We start from the raw sequence: 25,767 nt of genomic DNA on the forward strand, positions 1-25,767 counted from the left end.
TGTGCTGTACCAGCAGCATGATGGCGCAGTGATTAGCACTACTGCCTCACGGCGCCGATGTCCCAGGTTCAATCCCGGTTCTGGGTCACTGTCCGTGTGGAGTTTACACATTCTCTCCGTGTTTGCGAGGGTTTCGCCCCCCCACAACCCAAAGATGTGCAGGTGGATTGGCCACGCTAAATTGCCCCTTAATTGGAAAAAATGAACTGGGTACTCTAAATTTATTTTAAAAAACAATGTGCTGTAACATAGTTTAGTTTAGTACCAATTACACACAAACAGTACCTCTTCCTGTGCTGGTTTCAGGAGACTGAGTGATCCTCTTCACTTTCTTTTTGCCCCTCCTGGCCTCGTAGATTGAATTAATTTTCAACACCACCTGCATTAGACAAGTGAGGAATCAACAAAGATCTATGGTTAAGGGGTTAACATTGCTGCACATCAATTGCTGCTCTGTATCCAAGGAAATTTCATTTGTACTCAGTTCACCTCGATGCACAGAGGTGACGGTGGGCCTTTTTGGATAGTATTCGATCATCTACGATAAGGACGGCAACCATGTTCCAACCTGTGCTAAACTGTAATTGGTGTTTTATTTTTTTCTCACTAACTACAGCAGACAAGTAAGAAGTCTTACAACACCAGGTTAAAGTCCAACAGGTTTGTTTTGAATCATTAGCTTTCGGAGCACTGCTCCTTCCTCAGGCAAATGAAGAGGTACAGCAAACAAAGTCAGGTGATTATTAACCCTGGCTCTCAAACTAATTAAAAGATAATCTCCCATGGGCAGAAACATACCTTGGGAATCTTTTTTCTTCTCTTTAATAATTGTGAGTCTCCTGCTAGGCTCAACGTGTCATCTGGACTGCTAGGGGTGGATGGCGGGCTGGCTTTTGGTGGTGAGCTTATCCCATCTTTATTGATTTTCCTCAGATCCAACAATTTGAAGCTCCTCCTCTCTGAGGAATGTCGAAAGAGGGAGGGAGTCTTCAACGGAAGCTGTGAAGGCAGAATAGATCTCCAGAGTAACCTTCACAAGTACAGTAGAATGAACAGAGCTAACCAGATTACCACTGACCAGGTTAGTTAATAAAGGGTTAACATCAGAAGCTTACATGATGCCAATGTCAGATCACATGACAGAGTAGTGAAAGAAACCTTGGAGTGAGATGTTCTGACCTCATGCAGAAGTCCAAATGTAAAATTACTTGCTGTAAATAAATAGTTCTAGTTAAAAAGACGATGGATCCGAGCAGCATGTTTTTGGGAGACTAGACGATTGCCAAACGCACAAAAAGAAACAGCACTACAACAAAAGTACATGATGCTTAGAGCTAGTGGTTCCAGTATTGGACAATTCTGATCAAATCCTGCCAAAACAGCATTGAAGTAATGATGTTCAGGCAGTTCTAGAAGTTAGATTATACCTTAACACATTCAAATCTTTACCAGATCTGCTCAGCAGAATGAGAGCGAGCACAAATGGTAAAGCCTTCCAACTAAATGATTCTAGTTCAGCTAGAGCATTGGCCTCTCAAGATGCCTCCAGCTCTGGTGACATACTGGATTTCTGTGCCAAATGCCAAAATTCAAAGACCGTCAATGAATCTTTGTTCACTTTATTGGCCAATATTCATTTGATGTCCTTTGGTCGGCTGAATGAAGTACTCAGTTATAACACAACAGTCTTCTTTGGCAGGATGCACAGGAAAAGCAGACTAGGCCCATCAGTCTGCAAAAGCCCAACATCTCTCAAGCCAACTATGTAATGGAATTGACAGAATGAAGATTGGGCAGATTCTACAACTAACAGGCAATTGGCTTTTGCCAGATTCCCACCCAAGCGGTAAAGATGGAAATCTACCATATTCCTGTTACCTTTGTAGGAGTCTCAGGCCTAATATCTGATGGAGATCCAGGTTTTGGGGTAGACCCAGCCGATGCAGGATGGACTTGGACACACCGCTTCCCCAACAAGTGCCTGTCGGCAGAATCTATATCTTCATAAGGGTTTTCCTTGGGAACATCTGCAATATCAATAGAAATAATATCAGTAAACATATCAATCATTTATCCTTCTCCTAACTCCTTCAGAAACGTTATTGTTCTTTCCCTTCAAAGTACCATCCTCTGCCCTTACATTTCAACTTACCAAAGTTCTGTCCATTGTTGCTAACTTGCAAATTATCTCGAACAAAACAATTTCAGTTTTACATCATGCAGCTCTTCATATTGCAACGTAATTCTTACACAGCAACTAACGGTAATAATTTCTGCAGAGGTATTCCTGATTGACCATCATAATTTCAGGAGAAAATCCGCAGAAATCCTGGAGCAAAGTTGTAAATGTAATTTCTTTGGATCTTTTTATTGCAATCAATCAGGAAGATGCTGTGGAAATTCTGCATTCCCCAAACTGCCTTTCGAATTTTTCTATTTAACTATAAATTCCAATTAAAAAAACAAATGTTACATGAAAATCAGCACAGAATGAAACAGGGTGATTAATCCTACAGCCACTCATTCCTCTTATTGTCCAACCATCCACCTCAGTAATCTGCATTAAAGTTGGGTGTACTTAACTATTGTTTTGCAAGATGTACCATTGCCTCTGACTATTAAACATTTTCCCCATTCCCACCTTCCAAATCCTGATGAAGTCTCAGACAGTACAGGAGAATGAGGAATCTACAACTTAACTATGCCCCACACTCTTACGCTTGCAAGCACCAACTCAGAAGCTGACACCCTGCAACCTTAAAGCAACTTGGGAGGGTCAAGGCTGGTTGATGCTTTCAGCACACAAAATGTGCATGAGCAAGGGCTGGATGTTTCAGGAGGTAGCTCACTGGAGGGCAAGCTCACATCATAGCTTAACCTTAGAGGACAGAAGTGATAAATTCCATTGCTCAGCTTTGTGGCATATCTATGGGAAAAGATATAAATCCATTGGAAAAATGTCTGCATGTAGTAAATACAACTGATATCACAGATGTCACCTACTGCAGCCAACAACAACTAGAGGCATAAACAATGAGAGCTAGTGGCTTTGACAGCTACAGGATAGGATGTACAAGACACAATAGATACTGCTGATCGTCTATGGCCGCTGCTCCTTGGTGAACTGCAGGTGAGAGCTCGGAGTTCTGGATGCCTCCGGCGTGCTTCCCTCCTCTCTCTGAAGCTGCAACTCCCTGGATTCTATCTAGCCTGCTTCTCTTCCAACTATTAAAAATGCCAAATGCATCAAAATTAATCAGAAATTTTCCATAATCCAAAGTCAAAAACTTTCTGCCAATCCACCAAATTAACTTTCACAAATGATTACTGTTCATTCCAGCAGCCAAGGCATTCAAAAAGCTCAAAAGCTGCACAGTAGCAGTCTAAATAAACAAACTAATTATTTATATATATATATATATATATATAATATATAAAATAGAGAGAGAGAGAGAAAACAGCTGATGATCCCTTTAAATGTCACCAGAAATTACATTTTCCATGCTGACCAGTTTAGAATTGATGAATATAACATTATTTAAATAAGTAAGTGCCGATTTCAGAAGGATAGGCAGGATGTCGGAAAAAGCCCTGATTCAAAATGATGTAGGCTAATTCTGTGTGTGAAGTAGTTTTCTTTATATATTTAGAGTACCCAATTGTTCTTTTCCAATTAAGGGGCAATGTAGTGTGGTCGATCCACCTACCCTGCACATCTTTGGGTTGTGGGGAAGAGACCCACGCAGACACGGGGAGAATGTGCAAACTCCACACGGACATTGACCCGGGGCCGGGATCGAACCCAGGTCCTCAGCGCCATGAGGCAGCAGTGCTGACCACTGTGCCACCGTGCCGTCTTATGTGTGTGAAGTAGTTTGAAAGATTGTGACCCATTGTGTCTGGAAAGCTTACCTGGGAGGTAAAATAGATGTTCAAATTGAAAATAAATCGCCAAATCTGCCCATCTAAAAATGAATATACCTATTGCACAAATCATTTTGTTAAATCATAAACTTAACCATAAACTCCACACATTGTGGCTTCTGTCGACAGGACGTTTGGACATGACGTGCTCAACCAATTCCTGGTTATGGACTTGGTATCGTCTTTTCTCTCAGGTTTCTTGTCCATTTTGTTTCCTATTTATCAATTCAATATGCCTAGGATCATACTAAAAATCAAGTGGACAAACTTCACCCCAGAGGAATTTGGGACCCAATTCCGGAGTCTTACCCAGGATATCCTCGTATATGTTCTCTTCTGATAAAGTGTAGTTCAGTGCTAACTTTGACTGGGCATACCAATCCACTTGACCATTTCTGCAGAAAGAGGGGGATTGCAGCCTCTGGAAGTCTGGTACATCTTCAAACTCAAAGGATTTCCGACTGTATCAATAAAAACAGATGACAACTTTAATTCACATTAAATGCATTGCTCACTGAAGTTTCAAAATATATATTTTTTTGCATCTAATCATCTCTATTTGTCTTTAAAAAGGTGGATTTTGTTCTCTTCAGATTGTGGGATGTAATACTTCCCAATTTAGGCATTAAATGGTAGTATCAAAAAATCCCAGATTAGATATACTCATGAGTTTCGGTACAGGATGAAATTGATGAAGTAACAGAGAGGGTTGATGAGCGTATTGAGGTTGGCATTTTCCATAGGGACTTTCAAAAAGAAAATGGAAATATACCACATATATACTTGCTATCGAACGGAACTAAAGGGGTAATAGCGTAGTTGATACAAAATTGGCTAAGGAGCAGAAAACAAAGTAGTGGTGAATGGTTCTTTTTCAGACTGGAGAAGTATACAGTGATTATCCCTGGGATTTAGTATTAGGACGGCTACTCTTTTATTATATATAGATCATCTGACTTCCGGCATAGCCGCACATTTCGGCGGCTCCCGCTAGAACGGACTTTTGGGCTCTCTCAGAGGAGCCCCAACGGAAATTTTTCGACAACTTCCTGTGTGGGAAGGAGAGAGCAAGGTCCCCCTTCCATAGTATATGGAGTGGACGAGAAGTGGAGCGGTCAAAAAAGCGGTTTTGGAGCAGCGAAAGAAGCGAGGGAGAAAAAACAAGATGGCGGAGGGCAGAGATCGAGCGGCATGGGGCCGGAGCAGCAGGAGTTTCTCAGGCGCTGCGTGGAGGAGCTTAAGAAAGAGGTGCTGGCGCCACTGCTGATGGCGATCGAGGAGCTGAAGGAGACCCAGAAAGCCCACGGGGTAGAGATCCGGGAGGTGCGGGAAAAAGCCGCAGAGAACGAGGACGAGATCTTGGGCCTGGTGGTGAAGATGGAGGCGCACGAGGCGCTGCACAAGAGATGGGCGGAAAGATTCGAGGACCTGGAGATCAGGTCGAGGAGGAAGAACCTTTGGATTCTGGGTCTCCCTGAAGGGGTGGAGGGGGCCGATGCCAGGGCGTATGTGAGCACGATGCTCAATTCGCTGATGGGTGCGGGGGCCTCTCCGAGTCCCCTGGAGCTAGATGGGGCTCATCGGGTCCTGGCGCGGAGACCCAAGGTCAACAAGCCGCCAAGGGCGGTAGTGGTGAGGTTTCATCGTTTCGTGGACAGAGAGTGTGTCCTGAGATGGGCCAAGAAAGTGCGGAGCAGCAGGTGGGAGAATGCGGTGATCCGAATCTATCAGGACTGGAGTACGGAGGTGGCAAAGAAGAGAGCTGGTTTTAATCGGGCCAAGGCGGTGCTGCATAGGAAGGGGGTGAGATTCAGAATGCTGCAGCCAGCACGATTGTGGGTCACATTTCAGGATCGACACCACTACTTTGAAACGCCTGAAGAGGCTTGGACCTTTATACAAACTGAAAAGTTGGACTCAAATTGAGGGTCTGTGGTTGTGGGAGGGGGGGGGGGGGGATGTCGGTTGTATACAGGGTTTTAACTATGCGTAGGGAATGTTCCACGGGTGGGGCAATGGAGGGGGATGGGGGAAAGAGACCTGATGGGGAGACTGTGAGAGAATGTGGGCGCCGGTGCTGTAGGGAGGTGAGGCCCGGGGAAATTGGGATAAGGCCGCAACAGGAGCGGCACCAGAGGGGGCGGGGCTGGCTCAGGAAAGCGCGGGCTTTTTTCCCGCGCTAGGGAAGGACGGAGGGGGGGAATGGAGGAGCGCCCACTGATTGCTGGGGAGGAGGAGGAGGGGGATTTCCACACCGGGGTGTAGGGGGTCAATGGGACGGCGGGGGAGGCCGGGGTCAGCTGACTTACGGGAGTGTTACGGGGGGAGCAAAAGAGCTAGATACGGATCTAGCGGGGCGAGGGGGAAAATAGGGTTGCTGCTGCATTGGCCGAGGGGGAACTGAAAACAGAAGAGGTGGTCGGGGCGGGGTCCCCTGTCTGGGGGACTGGAGGGTCCAGGAGGCGCGGGCACGGGACTGGCCTAGAAAAGGAGATGGCTAGTCGGCAAGGGGGGGGGGGGGGGGGAAGAGCCCCCAATCCGGCTGATAACGTGGAATGTGAGGGGCCTGAATGGGCTTGTTAAGAGGGCCCGAGTGTTCGCGCACTTAAAGGGACTGAAGGCAGACGTGGTCATGCTTCAGGAGACACATTTGAAGGTGGCAGACCAGGTCAGGTTAAGAAAGGGATGGGTAGGACAGGTATTCCATTCGGGGCTGGATGTGAAGAATAGAGGGGTGGCAATACTGGTGGGGAAGTGGGTGTCGTTTGAGGCCAAGAATATAGTAGTGGACAATGGAGGTCGATACGTGATGGTGAGCGGTAGGCTGCAGGGGACGGGGTGGTATTGGTAAACGTATACGCCCCGAACTGGGACGATGCTGGATTTGAGAAGCGTATGTTGGGGCGCATTCCGGACCTGGAGGTAGGAAGCTTGATAATGGGGGGGGGGATTTCAACACGGTGTTGGACCCAGCATTAGATCGTTCCAGATCTAGGATGGGGAAGAGGCCGGCTGCGGCCAAGGTGCTTAGGGGGTTTATGGACCAGATGGGGGGAGTAGATCCGTGGAGATTTGCTAGGCCCTTGGCCAGGGAATTTTCTTTTTTTTCCCATGTACACAAAGCCTACTCCCTGATTGATTTTTTTGTTTTGAGCAGGGCGCTGATCCAGAAAGTGGAGGGAACGGAGTACTCGGCCATAGCCGTCTCAGACCACGCCCCGCACTGGGTGGAGCTGGAGTTGGGAGAGGAGAGGGACCAACGCCCGCTGTGGCATCTAGATGTGGGATTGCTGGCAGATGAGGAGGTGTGCGGGAGGGTACGGGGGTGTATTGAAAGGTATTTGGAGGCCAACGACAATGGGGAGGTGCAGGTGGGGGTAGTATGGGAGGCGCTGAAGGCGGTGATCAGGGGAGAGTTAATCTCCATCAGGGCTCACACGGAGAAGAGAGAGGGCAGGGAAAGGGAGAGGTTAGTGGGGGAGATCCTGAGGGTGCACAGGGGATATGCAGAGGCCCCTGAAGAGGGACTACTTAGGGAGCGGCAAAGTCTCCAGACGGAATTCGACCTGTTGACCACAGGGAAGGCAGAGGCATAGTGGAGGAAGGCACAGGGGGCGATGTACGAGTATGGGGAGGTGAGCCGGATGCTGGCACATCAGCTCCGTAAGAGGATGGCAGCGAGGGAGATAGGTGGAGTCAAGGATGGCAGGGGAACTACGGTGCAGAGTGCGGTGAAAGTAAATGAGGCATTTAAGGCCATTTATGAGGAGCTGTACAGATCTCAGCCCCCAGCGGGGGAAGAGGGGATGCGACGATTTCTGGATCAGCTGAGGTTCCCGAGGGTGGAGGAGTAGGAGGTGGTTGGTTTGGGGGCGCCAATTGGGTTGGAAGAGCTGATTAAAGGACTGGGGAGCATGCAGGCGGGGAAGGCCCCAGGGCCAGATGGGTTCCCGGTTGGGCCCTCCTAGCCCCGTTGCTGGTGAGGACTTTCAATGAGGCAAGGGAGGAGGGGACCCTGCCCCCGACAATGCCCGGGATGATGATTTCTCTGATCCTGAAGCGGGACAAGGACCCACTGCAATGCGGGTCGTATAGGCCGATTTCGCTCCTTAATGTGGACGCTAAGTTGCTGGCAAAAGTGCTGGCTATGAGGATTGATGACTGTGTCCCGGGGGTGATTCATGAGGACCAGACGGGATTTGTAAAGGGCAGGCAGCTAAACACCAATGTGCGGAGGCTCCTAAACGTGATTATGATGCCATCGGTGGAGGGAGAGGCGGAGATAGTGGCAGCTATGGATGCGGAGAAGGCCTTTGACCGAGTGGAGTGGGAGTATCTCTGGGAAGTGCTGCGGAGGTTTGGGTTTGGGGAGGGGTTTATCAGTTGGGTTAAGCTCCTATATAGAGCCCCGGTGGCGAGTGTGATTACGAATCGGCGGAGGTCGGACTATTTTCGGCTGTATCCTGGGACGAGGCCGGGGTGCCCCCTGTCCTCCCTGTTGTTTGCATTAGCAATTGAGCCTTTGGCCATGGCATTAAGCGAGTCCAGGAAATGGAAGGGGCTGGTCCGAGGGGGAGAGGAGCGTCGGGTGTCGCTGTATGCAGACGACCTGTTGCTGTATGTGGCAGATCCAGTAGAGGGGATGGTGGAGGTCATGCAGATCCTAAGGGAGTTTGGGGACTTCTTGGGCTATAAGCTCAATGTAGGGAAAAGTGAGCTCTTCGTGGTGCATCCAGGGGACCAGGGAAGAGGGATAGACGACCTACCGTTGAGGAGGGCGGAAAAGAGCTTTCGGTACTTGGGGATCCAGGTAGCTAGGAGTTGGGGGGCCCTGCACAAACTTAATTTGACGCGGCTGGTGGAGCAGATGGAGGAGGACTTCAAACGATGGGATGTGTTGCCACTCTCGCTAGCGGGCAGGGTACAGTCGATTAAAATGATGGTCCTCCCGAGGTTTCTTTTTGTGTTCCAGTGCCTTCCTATTATGATTACCAAGGCCTTTTTTAAGCGGGTAGGCAGGAGCATCATGGGCTTTGTGTGGGCAAACAAGACCCCGAGGGTAAAGAGGGGGTTTCTGGAGCGTAGTACGGACAGAGGAGGGCTGGCGTTGCCAAATCTGGGTGGATATTATTGGGCAGCCAACGTGGTGATGATCCGTAAGTGGGTGATGGAGGGAGAGGGGGCGGCATGGAAGAGGCTGGAGATGGCGTCCTGCAAAGGAACGAGCCTGAGGGCGCTGGTGACGGCACCGTTGCCGCTCTCGCCGACAAGGTACACCACGAGTCCGGTAGTGGCGGCAACGCTAAAGATCTGGGGGCAGTGGAGACGACATAGGGGTGAGATGAGAGCCTCGGTGTGGTCCCCGATCAGAGGTAACCATCGGTTTGTCCCAGGAAGGATGGACGGGGGGGGGGATTCGGAGCTGGCATCGGGCAGGGATCAGAAGGATGGGGGACTTGTTTATAGACGGGACGTTTGCGAGCCTTGGGGCGCTGGAGGAGAAGTTTCCTCCCACTGTCCAAAGACGTGCAGGTTAGGTGGATTGGCCATGCTAAATTGCCTTTAGTGTCCAAGAAGGGTTGGGTGGGGTTACTGGGATGGGGTGGATGTGTGGACTTAAGTGGAGTGCTCTTTCCAAGGGCCGGTGCAGACTCGATGGGCCAAATGGCCTCCTTCTGCATTGTAGATTCTATGATTAAAACTGGTGGGATGAGCAATTACGTGGCAAATTAAATTTAACACAGATAATTCAATGATTCCATAACAATGTGAAGTGATGCATTTTGGTAGGAAGAATGAGCAGAGGCAATACAAATAAATGGTACAATGTTAAAGAAACAAACAGAGACCTGGGGATACATGCACAGAATCTCAAGGCAGCAGAACATGTTGAGAAGGCTGTCGAAAAAGAATATGGGATCATGCGCTTTATAAAGCGGAGAGTTAAAAAAAAAGCAAATTAAGTTATGCTAAACCTCCATAAAACATTAGTAAAATCTCAGCTTATGTATTGTGCCCAATTCTGGACATCAAACTTTAGAAGGATGTCATGGTCACAGGGAGAGTGCAAATTAAATTTGTTAGAATATGATATGGGACTTCAGCTCTTTGGAGAATCTAGAGTTGTCTCCTTAAAGCCGAGGAGGTTGAGCGGGGGGGGGTTGTTCTTCGGTGTTCAAAATCATTAAGGGTTTGAAATAGTAAATAAGGAGAAACTGTTTCAGTAGCTGCAGGGTCAGTATCCAGAGAACACAGTTTAAGGATGAAGTGACATCACAGAAAAGCTGTGACCTGAGTGGCTGGTTGGGATTCTAACCTAAATTTTTTTGAGTATTTGGGATCTAATTAAACATAATAACTTAATTATAATTTAGAGGATATCTAAGCCAGAGATCGGAGAATATTATAGTTAGCTATCGCATTTCTATTAGAAATCTAGTGCTAGGAAACAGATAGTTGACAGTAACTTTGAAATTTAAAAAAAGTATTAAAAAAAAAAAAAAAGACAAATTTTAATTTTAATTAATTGACGCAATGTCAGTTAGAGGGGTGCTGTGCTCTGACTGTGAGATGTGGCAGGTCCGGGAGGCTTCCAGTGTCCCGGATGGCTTCATCTGCAGAAAGTGCACCCAACTGCAGCTCCTCACAGACCGCATGGTTCGGTTGGAGCAGCAATTGGATGCACTTAGGAGCATGCAGGTGGCGGAAAGCGTCATAGATCGCAGTTATGTAAGTGTGGTCACACCCAAGGTGCAGGCAGAGAAATGGGTGACCACCAGAAAGGGCAGGCAGTCAGTGCAGGAATCCCCTGTGGTTGTCCCCCTCTCGAACAGATATACCCCTTTGGATACTGTCGGGGGGGATAGCCTATCAGGGGAAAACAGCAGCAGCCAGAGCAGTGGCACCACGGCTGGCTCTGATGTTCAGAAGGGAGGGTCAAAGCGCAGAAGAGTAATAGTTATAGGGGACTCTATAGTCAGGGGCACAGATAGGCGCTTCTGTGGACGTGAAAGAGACTCCAGGATGGTATGTTGCCTCCCTGGTGCCAGGGTCCAGGATGTCTCCGAACGGGTAGAGGGAATCCTGAAGGGGGAGGGCAAACAGGCAGAGGTCGTTGTACATATTGGTACTAACGACATAGGCAGGAAGGGGCATGAGGTCCTGCAGCAGGAGTTCAGGGAGCTAGGCAGAAAGTTAAAAGACAGGACCTCGAGGGTTGTAATCTCGGGATTACTCCCTGTGCCACGTGCCAGTGAGGCTAGAAATAGGAAGATAGAGCAGACAAACACGTGGCTAAACAGCTGGTGTAGGAGGGAGGGTTTCTGTTATCTGGACCACTGGGAGCTCTTCCGGGGCAGGTGTGACCTGTATAAGATGGACGGGTTGCATCTAAACCGGAGAGGCATAAATATCCTGGCCGCGAGGTTTGCTAGTGTCACACGGGAGGGTTTAAACTAGTATGGCAGGGGGGTGGGCACGGGAGCAATAGGTCAGAAGGTGAGAGCATTGAGGGAGAACTAGGGAATAGGGACAGTGTGGCTCTGAGGCAGCGCAGACGGGGAGAAGTTGCTGAACACAGCGGGTCTGGTGGCCTGAAGTGCATATGTTTTAATGCAAGGAGCATTACGGGTAAGGCAGATGAACTTAGAGCTTGGATTACTACTTGGAACTATGATGTTGTTGCCATTACAGAGACCTGGTTGAGGGAAGGGCAGGATTGGCAGCTAAACGTTCCAGGATTTAGATGTTTCAGGCGGGATAGAGGGGGATGTAAAAGGGGAGGCGGAGTTGCGCTACTTGTTCAGGAGAGTATCACAGCTATACAGCGAGAGGACACCTCAGAGGGCAGTGAGGCTATATGGGTAGAGATCAGGAATAAGAAGGGTGCAGTCATAATGTTGGGGGTATACTACAGGCCTCCCAACAGCCAGCGGGAGATAGAGGAGCAGATAGGTAGACAGATTTTGGAAAAGAGTAAAAACAACAGGGTTGTGGTGATGGGAGACTTCAACTTCCCCAATATTGACTGGGACTCACTTAGTGCCAGGGGCTTAGACGGGGCAGAGTTTGTAAGGAGCATCCAGGAGGGCTTCTTAAAACAATATGTAAACAGTCCAACTAGGGAAGGGGCGGTACTGGACCTGGTATTGGGGAATGAGCCCGGCCAGGTGGTAGATGTTTCAGTAGGGGAGCATTTCGGTAACAGTGACCACAATTCAGTAAGTTTTAAAGTACTGGTGGACAAGGATAAGAGTGGTCCGAGGATGAATGTGCTAAATTGGGGGAAGGCTAATTATAACAATATTAGGCGGGAACTGAAGAACATAGATTGGGGGCGGATGTTTGAGGGCAAATCAACATCTGACATGTGGGAGGCTTTCAAGTGTCAGTTGAAAGGAATACAGGACAGGCATGTTCCTGTGAGGAAGAAAGATAAATACGGCAATTTTCGGGAACCTTGGATGACGAGTGATATTGTAGGCCTCGTCAAAAAGAAAAAGGAGGCATTTGTCAGGGCTAAAAGGCTGGGAACAGACGAAGCCTGTGTGGCATATAAGGAAAGTAGGAAGGAACTTAAGCAAGGAGTCAGGAGGGCTAGAAGGGGTCATGAAAAGGCATTGGCAAATAGGGTTAAGGAAAATCCCAAGGCTTTTTACACTTACATAAAAAGTAAGAGGGTAGCCAGGGAAAGGGTTGGCCCACTGAAGGATAGGCAAGGGAATCTATGTGTGGAGCCAGAGGAAATGGGCGAGGTACTAAATGAATACTTTGCATCAGTATTCACCAAAGAGAAGGAATTGGTAGATGTTGAGTCTGGAGAAGGGGGTGTAGATAGCCTGGGTCACATTGTGATCCAAAAAGACGAGGTGTTGGGTGTCTTAAAAAATATTAAGGTAGATAAGTCCCCAGGGCCGGATGGGATCTACCCCAGAATACTGAAGGAGGCAGAGAGGAAATTGCTGAGGCCTTGACAGAAATCTTTGGATCCTCGCTGTCTTCAGGGGATGTCCCGGAGGACTGGAGAATAGCCAATGTTGTTCCTCTGTTTAAGAAGGGTGGCAGGGATAATCCCGGGAACTACAGGCCGGTGAGCCTTACTTCAGTGGTAGGGAAATTACTGGAGAGAATTCTTCGAGACAGGATCTACTCCCATTTGGAAGCAAATGGACGTATTAGTGAGAGGCAGCACGGTTTTGTGAAGGGGAGGTCGTGTCTCACTAACTTGATAGAGTTTTTCGAGGAGGTCACTAAGATGATTGATGCAGGTAGGGCAGTAGATGTTGTCTATATGGACTTCAGTAAGGCCTTTGACAAGGTCCCTCATGGTAGACTGGTACAAAAGGTGAAGTCACACGGGATCAGGGGTGAACTGGCAAGGTGGATACAGAACTGGCTAGGCCATAGAAGGCAGAGGGTAGCAATGGAGGGATGCTTTTCTAATTGGAGGGCTGTGACCAGTGGTGTTCCACAGGGATCAGTGCTGGGACCTTTGCTCTTTGTAGTATATATAAATGATTTGGAGGAAAATGTAACTGGTCTGATTAGTAAGTTTGCAGACGACACAAAGGTTGGTGGAATTGCGGATAGCGATGAGGACTGTCTGAGGATACAGCAGGATTTAGATTGTCTGGAGACTTGGGCGGAGAGATGGCAGATGGAGTTTAACCTGGACAAATGTGAGGTAATGCATTTTGGAAGGGCTAATGCAGGTAGGGAATATACAGTGAATGGTAGAACCCTCAAGAGTATTGAAAGTCAAAGAGATCTAGGAGTACAGGTCCACAGATCACTGAAAGGGGCTACACAGGTGGAGAAGGTAGTCAAGAAGGCATACGGCATGCTTGCCTTCATTGGCCGGGGCATTGAGTATAAGAATTGGCAAGTCATGTTGCAGCTGTATAGAACCTTAGTTAGGCCACACTTGGAGTATAGTGTTCAATTCTGGTCGCCACACTACCAGAAGGATGTGGAGGCTTTAGAGAGGGTGCAGAAGAGATTTACCAGAATGTTGCCTGGTATGGAGGGCATAAGCTATGAGGAGCGATTGAATAAACTCGGTTTGTTCTCACTGGAACGAAGGAGGTTGAGGGGCGACCTGATAGAGGTATACAAAATTATGAGGGGCATAGACAGAGTGGATAGTCAGAGGCTTTTCCCCAGGGTAGAGGGGTCAATTACTAGGGGGCATAGGTTTAAGGTGAGAGGGGCAAAGTTTAGAGTAGATGTACGAGGCAAGTTTTTTACGCAGAGGGTAGTGGGTGCCTGGAACTCACTACCGGAGGAGGTAGTGGAGGCAGGGACGATAGGGACATTTAAGGGGCATCTTGACAAATATATGAATAGGATGGGAATAGAAGGATACGGACCCAGGAAGTGTAGAAGATTGTAGTTTAGTCGGGCAGTATGGTCGGCACGGGCTTGGAGGGCCGAAGGGCCTGTTCCTGTGCTGTACATTTCTTTGTTCTTTGTTCTTTAGATGCAAGATGAGGATTAAAACAAAAAAATCACAGCACGTAAGAGCGGCACGGTGGTACAGTGGTTAGCACTGCTGCCACACTCCGCTGAGGACCCGGGTTCGAACCCTGCCCACTGTCAAGTGTGGAGTTTGCACATTCTCCCAGTGTTTGCATAGGTCTCACCACCATGACCCAAAGATGTGCTGGCTAGGTGGATTGCCCACGCTAAATTGCCCCTTAATTGGGAAAAAAAGAATTGAGTACTTTAAATTTATTTTATAAAAACACAATAAGTTGTAATGATTTAGGATGCAGTGCCTGAAAGGATGGTGGAAGCAGATTAACTGGTAACTTTCCAAAGGGGATGGGATAAATAAATGAATGGAAAATAAAGTAAGGAGTGTAGCTAGTTGGATCACTTTGCCAAAGAGCCCAAATGAGGGAAACAGCCTCTTTCTGTGCTGCATCATTCGATGATTCTGCAAAATTCGCTCAATATTGTGTCAGGTCAGTTTATCATGGGTTAAATACATGTAAAACTCCCTCTTCGCTGCTAACAGGGCTTAGGCCCAACTCTAAGTTCTACCCACTATCCATATGCACTAGATCCACTTCCCAGACTTACCATCCTGTAGGACTTTTAAACAAGAATATTATTTGTTTTTTAAATGTATTCTTCCATGAGATGTGAATGTTGCTGGCAAGACCAAAATTGGTTGCTCAGCCCCCAATTGCACTCGACAAGGTAGTGGTGTACTGCCTTCTGGAATTGCTGCAGTCCATGTGGTGTAGGTACATCTTAGTCCCAAATGCTGACAAATTAGGTCTAGTAATGTGCTGTGACGTTGCTCAGAACTAGGTAGAGATTGTCTAAATTCAATTTACTTGGGACTATTCCAGATAGTGGGCAACGGTCACTTTTATCCAATTAATCTGCGTGCATTTGAACCAAAGTTCCAAAAGGACCAGGAGGTGACCTATATCCTTATTTTTCAATGAAACCCCCTTTTTTTTTTTTTTAATCATATTTTCCCCCTTCTCTTAATTGGACCTTCTCTTCTAACGCATCATCCCAGACCTCAATCAAATTTGATGGGAAACCAAAAACAAGAAGATCCACAAGAGCAGGCCATCTTAGGAATTATTATTCTCTATACTTTATCTCCCGGTCTATAGGAAAATATCTGGCATCCCACTAAATTTGTTTCTCAACAGCAGCAACATAAGGAGTTCCATACTTGGGAGGAATTCAAGCAGGTACCTAAACTTGATACATCTGCAGAGGCTCCAACGTTCTGCTCACCTTACTATTGCAGTTTACTCCCTCACATGTATATCACAGATTTCTAGATCATTGTTTTATGGTTTCCACTTATCCCAACAGGACTAACCTTCCTGATGACACAGATGCCTGCTTACCGGTTATCCTTATTGTTTGTCCTTGGTTTCCCATTTAGTGCCCCTGTACTGACTGTAGGGGGAGGTGACAAAGGGAGAGGTGGGGGGATGGCTGGTAAGTCTGGCAATTGCCGGGTGCTCTTCCTTAACGTACACAGGCCTGCTATTGTTTCTGTCCCATATTCAAAAGTTCGCCTAGGTTTGGGTACAGGATTCACTGTAAGCTCCTCGTCCAGGGTTCCAGGTTCCGAGTAGATGTTCTCCACATTTCTAATTTTGCAGCTTGCCCAGGAGACCTTCACTTTTTCTAGATTCCCAAAGCTCAGTTCGCTTGCTTCAGAGTCAGAATTGGACTGGATGTGCTTGCGCTTCAGCTCAGAGCTGCAGCTGCCATCCATTTTCTCCTTGGAGGTTGCCGCCCCCTGGGCTGCCAGTGCTTCCTGAAGTCTCTGAGGGGTATAGTAATCACCAGGCAGCTTGAGTTGGCTTGATGCCGAATCTTCCTTTGCCTTCTCTTCCAGCTTCTTGATATGATTCGACACAGTTGTTCTGTCTCTTTTCAAGAGCTGTGTTGTGGCAAATTTAGCACAGGCAACCTCTTTTGCTTTCCTGCCAACTTGCTGTGCCAAATCAGACATTATCATCTCATTCTGCTTGCCCCCAGACAATCTGCTTTCAGTCTCCAAGGTCCTGGCCTTCCCATCATCTACTTTGTATTCATTCTCTTTCCCAGCATCTTTGCTATCTAAATTCCAAACTTTTGAGTGTTTACATTCAGTCTTTTTAATGACATTTTCTTCAACCCATTCCACCCCGTCAGACTTGTTCTCAAGTTCTTTTGTTTCCTTAATTTCCGCTTTTTCTTTATCTGCTGAAAGCGCTGGTTCCTTCTTGCCCTCCCATTCTGAAATCTTTTGCTTGATGCTTGGGTTCCTAATTATGAGGCTTGTTTTATCGGGGGAAAATCTTTGGCTGGAAGTATTCTTTAATGTTTTCTGTATGGAAAGTTCATTTTCTGTGACACTGTTGATATCCAGGTTTGGGTTGTTGGAGCCAAGTTTTTGATTCAACATTTTTTGCTCACTTTTGGCTGGTCTCGACTTTGAAAGGCAGCTATTAATTGGCTTTAAGGGACACTTAACCTCTGTGCTGTCAACTCCCTGTGTACCAATCAGGGCCTTCGTTGAACTCTTTTTAGTGGAATTCCGGTGCTGATTACCAACACTTTCAGATTCGAACCGCTGTGGCTCTTCAACAATCAAAACAAACTTCCTCCCATCTGTTCTGATCCTAGAAAATAAAAAGATCTGCATTATAAACCATAATAATATAGAGTGTAAACTGTGTCTTACAGAAACACATGTGGCAGTCCTTTTGACGGTAAAGATCTCCAAACATTTTAGTTTTGTTTGTTAACTCCTTCTTTTAGGCCTGAAGAAGCCATCACCCCAAGTATTAGTTAACCTCTCTTCGCTGAACCAGATCCTCTGTGTTACACTGGTGTGAGCTGCTGATTAGAGAGATTGGTGTCTTGAATTGCTAAGTGATGTCCACAGGACTGAGAGTTGATAATTTGATATTGCATATATCTCAACAAGACCTTACGGAGCACAATTGCAAAATTTACAGATGATATGAAACTTGGAAGCATTACAAAAGGATGGTGTAGAACTTCAAAGTCATAGAATCATAAAATTTACAGTGCAGAAGGAGGCCATTCAGCCCATCGAGTCTGCACCTGCCCTTGGAAAGAGAACCCCACTCACGCCCACGCCTCCACCCTAACCCCGTAACCCAATACCCCCACTTAACCTTTTTGGACACCAAGGACAATTTAGCAAGGCCAATTCACCTAACCCGCACATCTTTGGACTGTGGGAGGAAACCGGAGCACCTGGAGGAAACCCACGCTAACACGGGGAGAACGTGCAGACTCCGCAGACAGTGACCCAAGCCGGGAATCGAACCTGGGACCCTGGAGCTGTGAAGCAACTGTGCTAACCACTGTGCTACCTTGCTGCCCATTTTATTATTTTTTTTTTTGATGACAGAAAGAAGTTGGTGGAATGGGCAGACAAGTGGCTGGCGAAATCTAATGCAGAGAATTGTGAAATGATTCATTTTGGTCGGAAGAACACATGGACGGTGTAAAATAAAAGGTACAATTCTAACGGGGATGCAGGAGCAGAGGGATCTGGCTATATATGTGCATTGATCATTGACGGTGACAGGACAGGTTGAAAGTGCAGTTAATAAAGCGTAGAGAATGTAGGCTTTATTAATAGGGAGATAGGGTATAAAAGTGAGTTATACTAAACTGGTATGGAACACCGTTCAGCCTCAACTCAAGTATTGTGTCTAGTTCTGGGTGCGACAGTTTTAGGAAAGATGTGAAGGCACTGGTGAGAGTGCCGAAGGGATTCATGAGAATGGTCCCAAGGATCTGGAACACTTATCTAGATAAATTGGGAAAGTTGGGACTTTTTTATTCTTTGTTGGAATGTGGGCATCACTGACAAGGCCAACATTTGTTGCTCAACCCTAATTGCCCTTTGAACCGAGTAGCCTTTTCAGAGAGTAGTTAATAATCAACCACATTGTTGTGGATCTGAAGTTATATGTGGCTATGTAAGGACGGCAGATTTCCTTCCCTAAGAGGGCATCAGTGAACTAGCTGGATTTTAACAACCATTGATGATAGTTCCATGGTCACTATTACACAGATTACCTTTCTATTCCAGATTTTAATAACTGAATTGAAATTCCACCAGCTGCCATGGTGGGATCTGAATCCAAGACCTTAGAACATTAACTTGGCCTTCTGGATTACTCATGTAGTGACATTACCACTACCCCACCATCGTCCCCATGTAGTGACATTACCACTACCCCACCATCTGCCCCATGTACCGATATTACCGCTACCCCACCATCGTCCCCATGTAGTGACATTACCGCTACCCCACCATCATCCCCATGTAGTGACATTACCGCTACCCCACCATCGTCCCCATGTAGTGACATTACCGCTACCCCACCATCGTCCCCATGTAGTGACATTACCGCTACCCCACCATCGTCCCCATGTACTGACATTACCGCTACCCCACCATCGTCCCCATGTACTGACATTACCGCTACCCCACCATCGTCCCCATGTAGTGACATTACCGCTACCCCACCATCGTCCCCATGTGCTGACATTACCGCTTACCCACCATCGTCCCCATGTACTGACATTACCGCTACCCCACCATCGTCCCCATGTACTGACATTACCGCTACCCCACCATCGTCCCCATGTACTGACATTACCGCTACCCCACCATCGTCCCCATGTACTGACATTACCGCTACCCCACCATCGTCCCCATGTACTGACATTACCGCTACCCCACCATCGTCCCCATGTAGTGACATTACCGCTACCCCACCATCGTCCCCATGTACTGACATTACCGCTACCCCACCATCGTCCCCATTTAGTGACATTACCACTACCCCATCATCTTCTCCATGTACTGACATTACCACTACTCCATTATCTTGCCCATGTAGTGACATTACCACCACCCCATTATCTTGCCCATGTAGTGACATTGCCGCTACCCCACCATCTACCCCATGTACTGATATTACCACTACCCCACCATCGTCCCCATGTAGTAACATTACCGCTACCCCATCATCTTCCCCATGAACTGACATTACCGCTACCACCATCGTCCCCATGTAGTGACATTACCACTACCCCACCATCTTCCCCATGTAGTGTGATTACCGCTACCCCATCATCTTCCCCATGTACTGACATTACCGCTACCACACCATCGTCCCCATGAAGTGACATTACCACTACCCCACCATCTTCCCCATGTAGTGTGATTACCACTACTCCACCATCGTCCCCATGTAGTGACATTACCGCTACCCCATCATCTTCCCCATGTAGTGACATTACCGCTACCCCATCATCGTCCCCATGTAGTGTGATTACCACTACCCCACGTAGTGTGATTACCACTACCCCATCATCGTCCCCATGTAGTGACATTACCGCTACCCCATCATCTTACCCATGTACTGACATTACCGCTACCACACCATCGTCCCCATGTAGTGACATTACCGCTATCCCATCATCGTCCCCATGTAGTGTCATGACCATTACCCCACCATCGTCCCCATGTAGTGTGATTACCGCTACCCCATCATCTTCCCCATGTACTGACATTACCGCTACCACACCATCGTCCCCATGTAGTGTGATTACCGCTACCCCATCATCTTCCCCATGTACTGACATTACCGCTACCCCACCATCGTCCCCATGTAGTGACATTACCGCTACCCCACCATCGTCCCCATGTAGTGTGATTACCGCTACCCCATCATCTTCCCCATGTACTGACATTACCGCTACCACACCATTGTCCCCATGTAGTGACATTACCACTACCCCACCATCTTCCCCATGTAGTGACATTACCACTACCCCACCATCTTCCCCATGTAGTGACATTACCACTACCTCACCATCTTACCCATGTAGTGACATTACCGCTACCCCACCATCGTCCCCATGTAGTGACATTACCGCTATCCCATCATCGTCCCCATGTAGTGTCATGACCATTACCCCACCATCGCCCCCATGTGGTGACATTACCGCCCCACCATCGCCCCCATGTAGTGTCATTACCGCCCCACCATCTACCTCATGTAGTGTCATTACCGCTACACCCCCCATCTTCCCCACGTAGTATGATTACCACTACCCGATCTTTCCCATGCAGTGACATTATCGCAACCCATTCATCGTCCTCATATAGTGACATTATCCCCCCACCATCGTCCCCATGTAGTGACATTACCGCCCCACCATCGTCCCCATGTAGTGACATTACCGCCCCACCATCGTCCCCATGTAGTATGATTACCACTACCCGATCTTTCCCATGCAGCGACATTATCGCAACCCAATCATCGTCCTCATGTAGTGACATTACCGCCCCACCATCGTCCCCATGTCGTATGATTACCACTACCCGATCTTTCCCATGCAGTGACATTATCGCAACCCAATCATCGTCCCCATGTAGTGACATTACCGCCCCACCATCGTCCCCATGTAGTGACATTACCGCCCCACCATCTACCCCACGTAGTGACATTACCGCCCCACCATTTACCCCATGTAGTGACATTACCGCCCCACCATCTACCCCACATAGTGACATTACCACTACCCCACCACCTACCCCATGTAGTGACATTACCACTACCCCACCATCTTCCCCCTGTAGTGTGATTACCACTACCCCATCATCTTCCCCATGTACTGACATTACTGCTACCCCATCATCGTCCCCATGTAGTGACATTACCACTACCCCACCATCGTCCCCATGTAGTGACATTACCGCTACCCCACCATCTATCCCATGTAGTGACATTACCACTACCCCACCATCTGCCCCATGTAGTGACATTACCGCTACCCCACCATCTTCCCCATGTAGTGACATTACCACTTGCCCACCATCTTCCTGTGTAGTGACATTACCGCTACCCCACCATCTTCCTGTGTAGTGACATTACCGCTACCCCACCATCGTCTCCATGTAGTGACATTACCGCTACCCCACCATCTTCCCCATGTAGTGACATTACCACTTGCCCACCATCTTCCTGTGTAGTGACATTACCGCTACCCCACCATCTTCCTGTGTAATGACATTACCGCTACCCCACCATCGTCCCCATGTAGTGACATTACCACTACCCCACCATCGTCCCCATGTAGTGACATTACCGCTACCCCACCATCTTCCTGTGTAGTGACATTACCGCTACCCCACCATCGTCCCCATGTAGTGACATTACCACTACCCCACCATCGTCCCCATGTAGTGACATTACCACTACCCCACCATCGTCCCCATGTAGTGACATTACCACTACCCCACCATCGTCCCCATGTAGTGACAGTACCACTACCCCACCATCTATCCCATGTAGTGACATTACTGTTACACCGCCATCTACCCCACGTAGTGACATTACCGCTACCCCACCATCCACCCCACGTAGTGACATTACCACTTGCCCACCATCTTCCTGTGTAGTGACATTACCGCTACCCCACCATCTACCCCATGTAGTGACATTACTGTTACACCGCCATCTACATCTACCTCACGTAGTGACATTACCGCTACCCCACCATCTTCCCCATGTAGTGACATTACCACTTCCCCACCATCTTCCTGTGTAGTGACATTACCACTACCCCACCATCTATCCCATGTAGTGACATTACTGTTACACCGCCATCTACCCCATGTAGTGACATTACCGCTACCCCACCATCTTCCTGTGTAGTGACATTACTGCTACCCCACCATCGGCCCCTGTTTTCCTTGGAAAAACGAAGGGATGCCCATTTCTTTTTCATCACTACTACCTGAATAATCTAATAGGATCTACCTTCTATCGGATGATTCTTACATGAAAAGCTTTTATATAAAATATTACATAATATTTAAAGCACATTAACAGGCCATTCGCCCCATTTGGTCTGTGCTGGTATTTATGTTTCAGATGAGTCAGTAACTGCGACATGGTGGCGTAGTGGTTAGCACTGCTGCATCACAGCACCAGGGCCAGGTTCAATTCCAGCCTCAAGTGACTGTCTGTGTGGAGTTTGTAAGATCTTCCAGTGTCTGCGTGGGTTTCCTCCAGATGCTCCGGTTTCCTCCCATAGATGTGCAGGTTGGATGGAAAGGCCATGCTGAATTGCCCATCGTGGCCAAAAGGTTAGGTGGGGTTATGAGGTTACAGGGATAGAGTGGGGGAGTGGGCCTTGGTAGGGTGCTCATTCAGAGAATCAGTGTAGACTTGATGGATTGAATGGCCTCCTTCTGCACTATAGGGAGAAACTGTTCCCATTGCTGGAAGGATCGAGAACCAGGAGAGTACAGATTTAAGGTAACTGGTAAAATAAGCAACGCAACATGAGGAAGAATCTTTTCATGCAGCTAGTCATTGGAATGCACAGCCCGAGAGTGCAGTGAAGACTGAATCAATGGAAACAAAGGGGGAAGTGTATTGTGAAAAAGGAAGAATGTGCAGGGCCGCGGAAAGAAGGCAGAGAGTGGCACTGGGTAATTGTTCCGGTGGAGGGCCAGTGCAGACACAGCAGGCCGAATGGCCTCCAGTGCTGTAACAATTCTGTGATATATTGTTATTAAAGTGGGGCTGTCACCTTGAGTGCATTTTCAATTTATGACCCTTGCATAAGCCATGTCTCCTCCCATAGCCAGTCTAAATAGCAACTTATTGGCCTCCATAGGTGTGGTGAGTTTTTAAATTAGTGTTGGCAAGATACCAATCCAATAAAGAAACAGGGTCTGAATTTTTAGGATGGTGGAGCCTTGGTACACATCCCTGCCAACTTCAGCAGGCTTGTAGCCATATCAAGCGTTGACTGACATACGACAGGACTTCCACCCTCAGCTCTCCAGGGACAGTGCTACAGTGGCCAGAGGAGACACTGCAAGGAGCTGCCTAGCAACAACTCCGAGGACCCAGAGAACAAGTAGGTGATGGGGTCCCAAGGCTGTGAGGGGAGGGAATGTCTGGGGGCTCATGGGGAGTGGGGGAGCCTTTTAATGGAGCCCACCCCCACTTCCTGTCCAATACCCCCGCCTGAGAACCAGCCGGGGAGGTGAAATTCAGGCCCATTTCTGGAATAATCTTCTAGCTGATGATTCTTACATGTAAAGCTTTTACACAAAATACTACGTAGTATTAACAGCACAGGAACAGCCCATTTGGTCGGTGCTGGTATTCATGTTTCACATGAAACAGCAACTAATCGAAGCATTTTAGTCCAAAATTATTATTTTTTAAAAAATCTTTATTCAAATCTTCAACAGATTATTAACAAAACCACCGCCTACAGAAAAAAGAAACAAGAACATAAGAACACCATCTGCAAGAATTATACATAGAATTTCCCCAAACTACAATAACCCCCATATAACAATAAAAACACAAATAGGGAAACACCCCACCCTAACCCAAACGCTACCCCAGAAGAACCCCCCCCCCCCCCCCCCCGGGTTGCTGCTGCTGCTGACCTCCTCCTAACGGTCCGCGAGATAGTCTAGGAACTGTTGCCGCAGCCTGAGGAACCCTTGCACAGACCCTCTAGGGAAACTTTATCCTCTCCAGCTTGATGAACCCCACCATGTCATTAATCCAGGCTTTCACGCTAAGGGGCTTCACATCCTTCCACAGTAACAAAATCCTCCGCCGGGCTACCAGGGACGCAAAGGCCAGAATACCGGCCTCTTTCGCCTCCTGCACTCCCGGCTCGTCCGATACCCCAAATAATGCTACCCCCCAGCTCGGCTTGACCCGGGCATTCACCACCTTGGACATAGTCCTCGCAAAGCCCCTCCAAAACCCATCCAGCGCCGGGCACGTCCAGAGCATATGGGCGTGATTTACTGGGCTCCCCGAGCACCTCACACATCTGTCCTCCACCCCAAAAAACCTACTCAACCTCACCCATTTCATATGCGCTCTGTGAACAACTTTAAACTGTATCAGGCTGAGCCTCGTGCAAGAGGAGGAAGAATTAACCCTACTCAGGGCATCAGCCCACAGACACTCATCTATCTTCTCCCCAAGCTCCTCCTCCCATTTGCCCTTTAGCTCCTCCACCAAGGTCTCCTCCTCTTCTTGCAGCTCCTGGTAAATCGCCGAGACCTTGCCTTCTCCAACCCATAACCCCGAGATCACCCTGTCCTGAATCCTGTGTGCTGGAAGCAGCGGGAATTCCCTCACCTGCCGTTTCACAAATGCCCTCACCTGCATATACCTAAAAGCGTTTCCTGGGGGTAGCCCAAATTTCCCTCCAGCATCCCTAGGCTCGCAAACGTCCCATCAATGAACAGGTCCCCCATTCTTTTAATCCCTGCCCGATGCCAGCTCAGAAACCCCCCAGCCATCCTTCCCGGGACGAACCGATGGTTCTCTCGAATGGGGACCAAACCGAGGTCCCCACCTCACCCCTATGACGCCTCCACTGCCCACAAATCTTCAGAGTCGCCGCCACCACCGGACTCATAGTGTACCTTGTCTGTGGGAGCGGCAATGGTGCCATCACCAGCACCCTCAGACTCATGCCCACACAGGACGCCAGCTCTAGCCTCTTCCACGCCGCCCCCTCCCCTTCCATTACCCACTTACGGATCATCGCCACATTGGCTTCCTAGTAGTAGCCACATAGATTTGGCAATGCCAGCCCTCCTCTGTCCCTGCTACGCACCAGGAAAACCCTGTTTACCCTCGGGGTCTTATTCGCCCACACGAATCCCATGATGCTCCTGCTTACCCATTTAAAGTAGGCCTTAGGGATCAGAATGGGAAGGCACTGAAATACAAAGAGAAACCTCGGAAGGACCGTCATTTTAACCGACTGCACCCGACCCGCCAGTGAGAGTGGCAACATATCCCATCTTTTAAAATCCTCCTCCATCTGCTCCACCAACCACGTCAAATTGAGCTTGTGCAGGGCCCCCCCAACTCCTAGCTACCTGGATCCCCAGGTACCAAAAGCTCCTTTCCGCCCTCTTCAGCGGAAGCTCGTCTATCCCCCTTCCCTGGTCTCCTGCGTGCACCACAAAGAGCTCACTCTTCCCTACGTTGAGTTTATACCCCAAAATGTCCCCAGTCCTCAATTCTCGTGGCCAGATCCTTCGCCAGCAACTTCGCGTCGACATTGAGGAGCAAGATCGGCCTGTACGATCCACACTGTAATGGGACCTTGTCCCGCTTCAAGATCAAAGAGATCAGCGCCCTGGACATTGTCGGGGGCAAGATCCCCCCCTCCCTCGCCTCATTGAAAGTCCTCACTAGCAGCAGGCCCAGCAGGTCCACGTACTTCCTATAAAATTCTACCGGGAACCCATCCGGC

At 48.2% G+C, this 25,767-nt stretch overlaps 1 protein-coding gene across 2 annotated transcripts in view; it reads right to left on the reverse strand.

Moving 5' to 3' along the window:
- The window catches only part of LOC140396273 (DENN domain-containing protein 2A-like), a 149,949-nt gene that overhangs the window by 64,653 nt on the left and 59,529 nt on the right, over positions 1–25,767 (reverse strand). For both annotated transcript variants that reach the window (XM_072484662.1, XM_072484661.1), the window contains exons 3-7: positions 15,801–17,069; positions 4,234–4,385; positions 1,879–2,027; positions 799–999; positions 286–379 (exon numbers count right to left, since the gene is read on the reverse strand). In XM_072484662.1, coding sequence (XP_072340763.1) covers positions 286–379; positions 799–999; positions 1,879–2,027; positions 4,234–4,385; positions 15,801–17,069 — 1,865 coding nt within the window. The remainder of the gene's footprint in view (positions 1–285; positions 380–798; positions 1,000–1,878; positions 2,028–4,233; positions 4,386–15,800; positions 17,070–25,767) is intronic.

This window comes from Scyliorhinus torazame, chromosome 19 (genome assembly GCF_047496885.1).
Source record: "Scyliorhinus torazame isolate Kashiwa2021f chromosome 19, sScyTor2.1, whole genome shotgun sequence".
Taxonomy (NCBI): domain Eukaryota; kingdom Metazoa; phylum Chordata; class Chondrichthyes; order Carcharhiniformes; family Scyliorhinidae; genus Scyliorhinus; species Scyliorhinus torazame.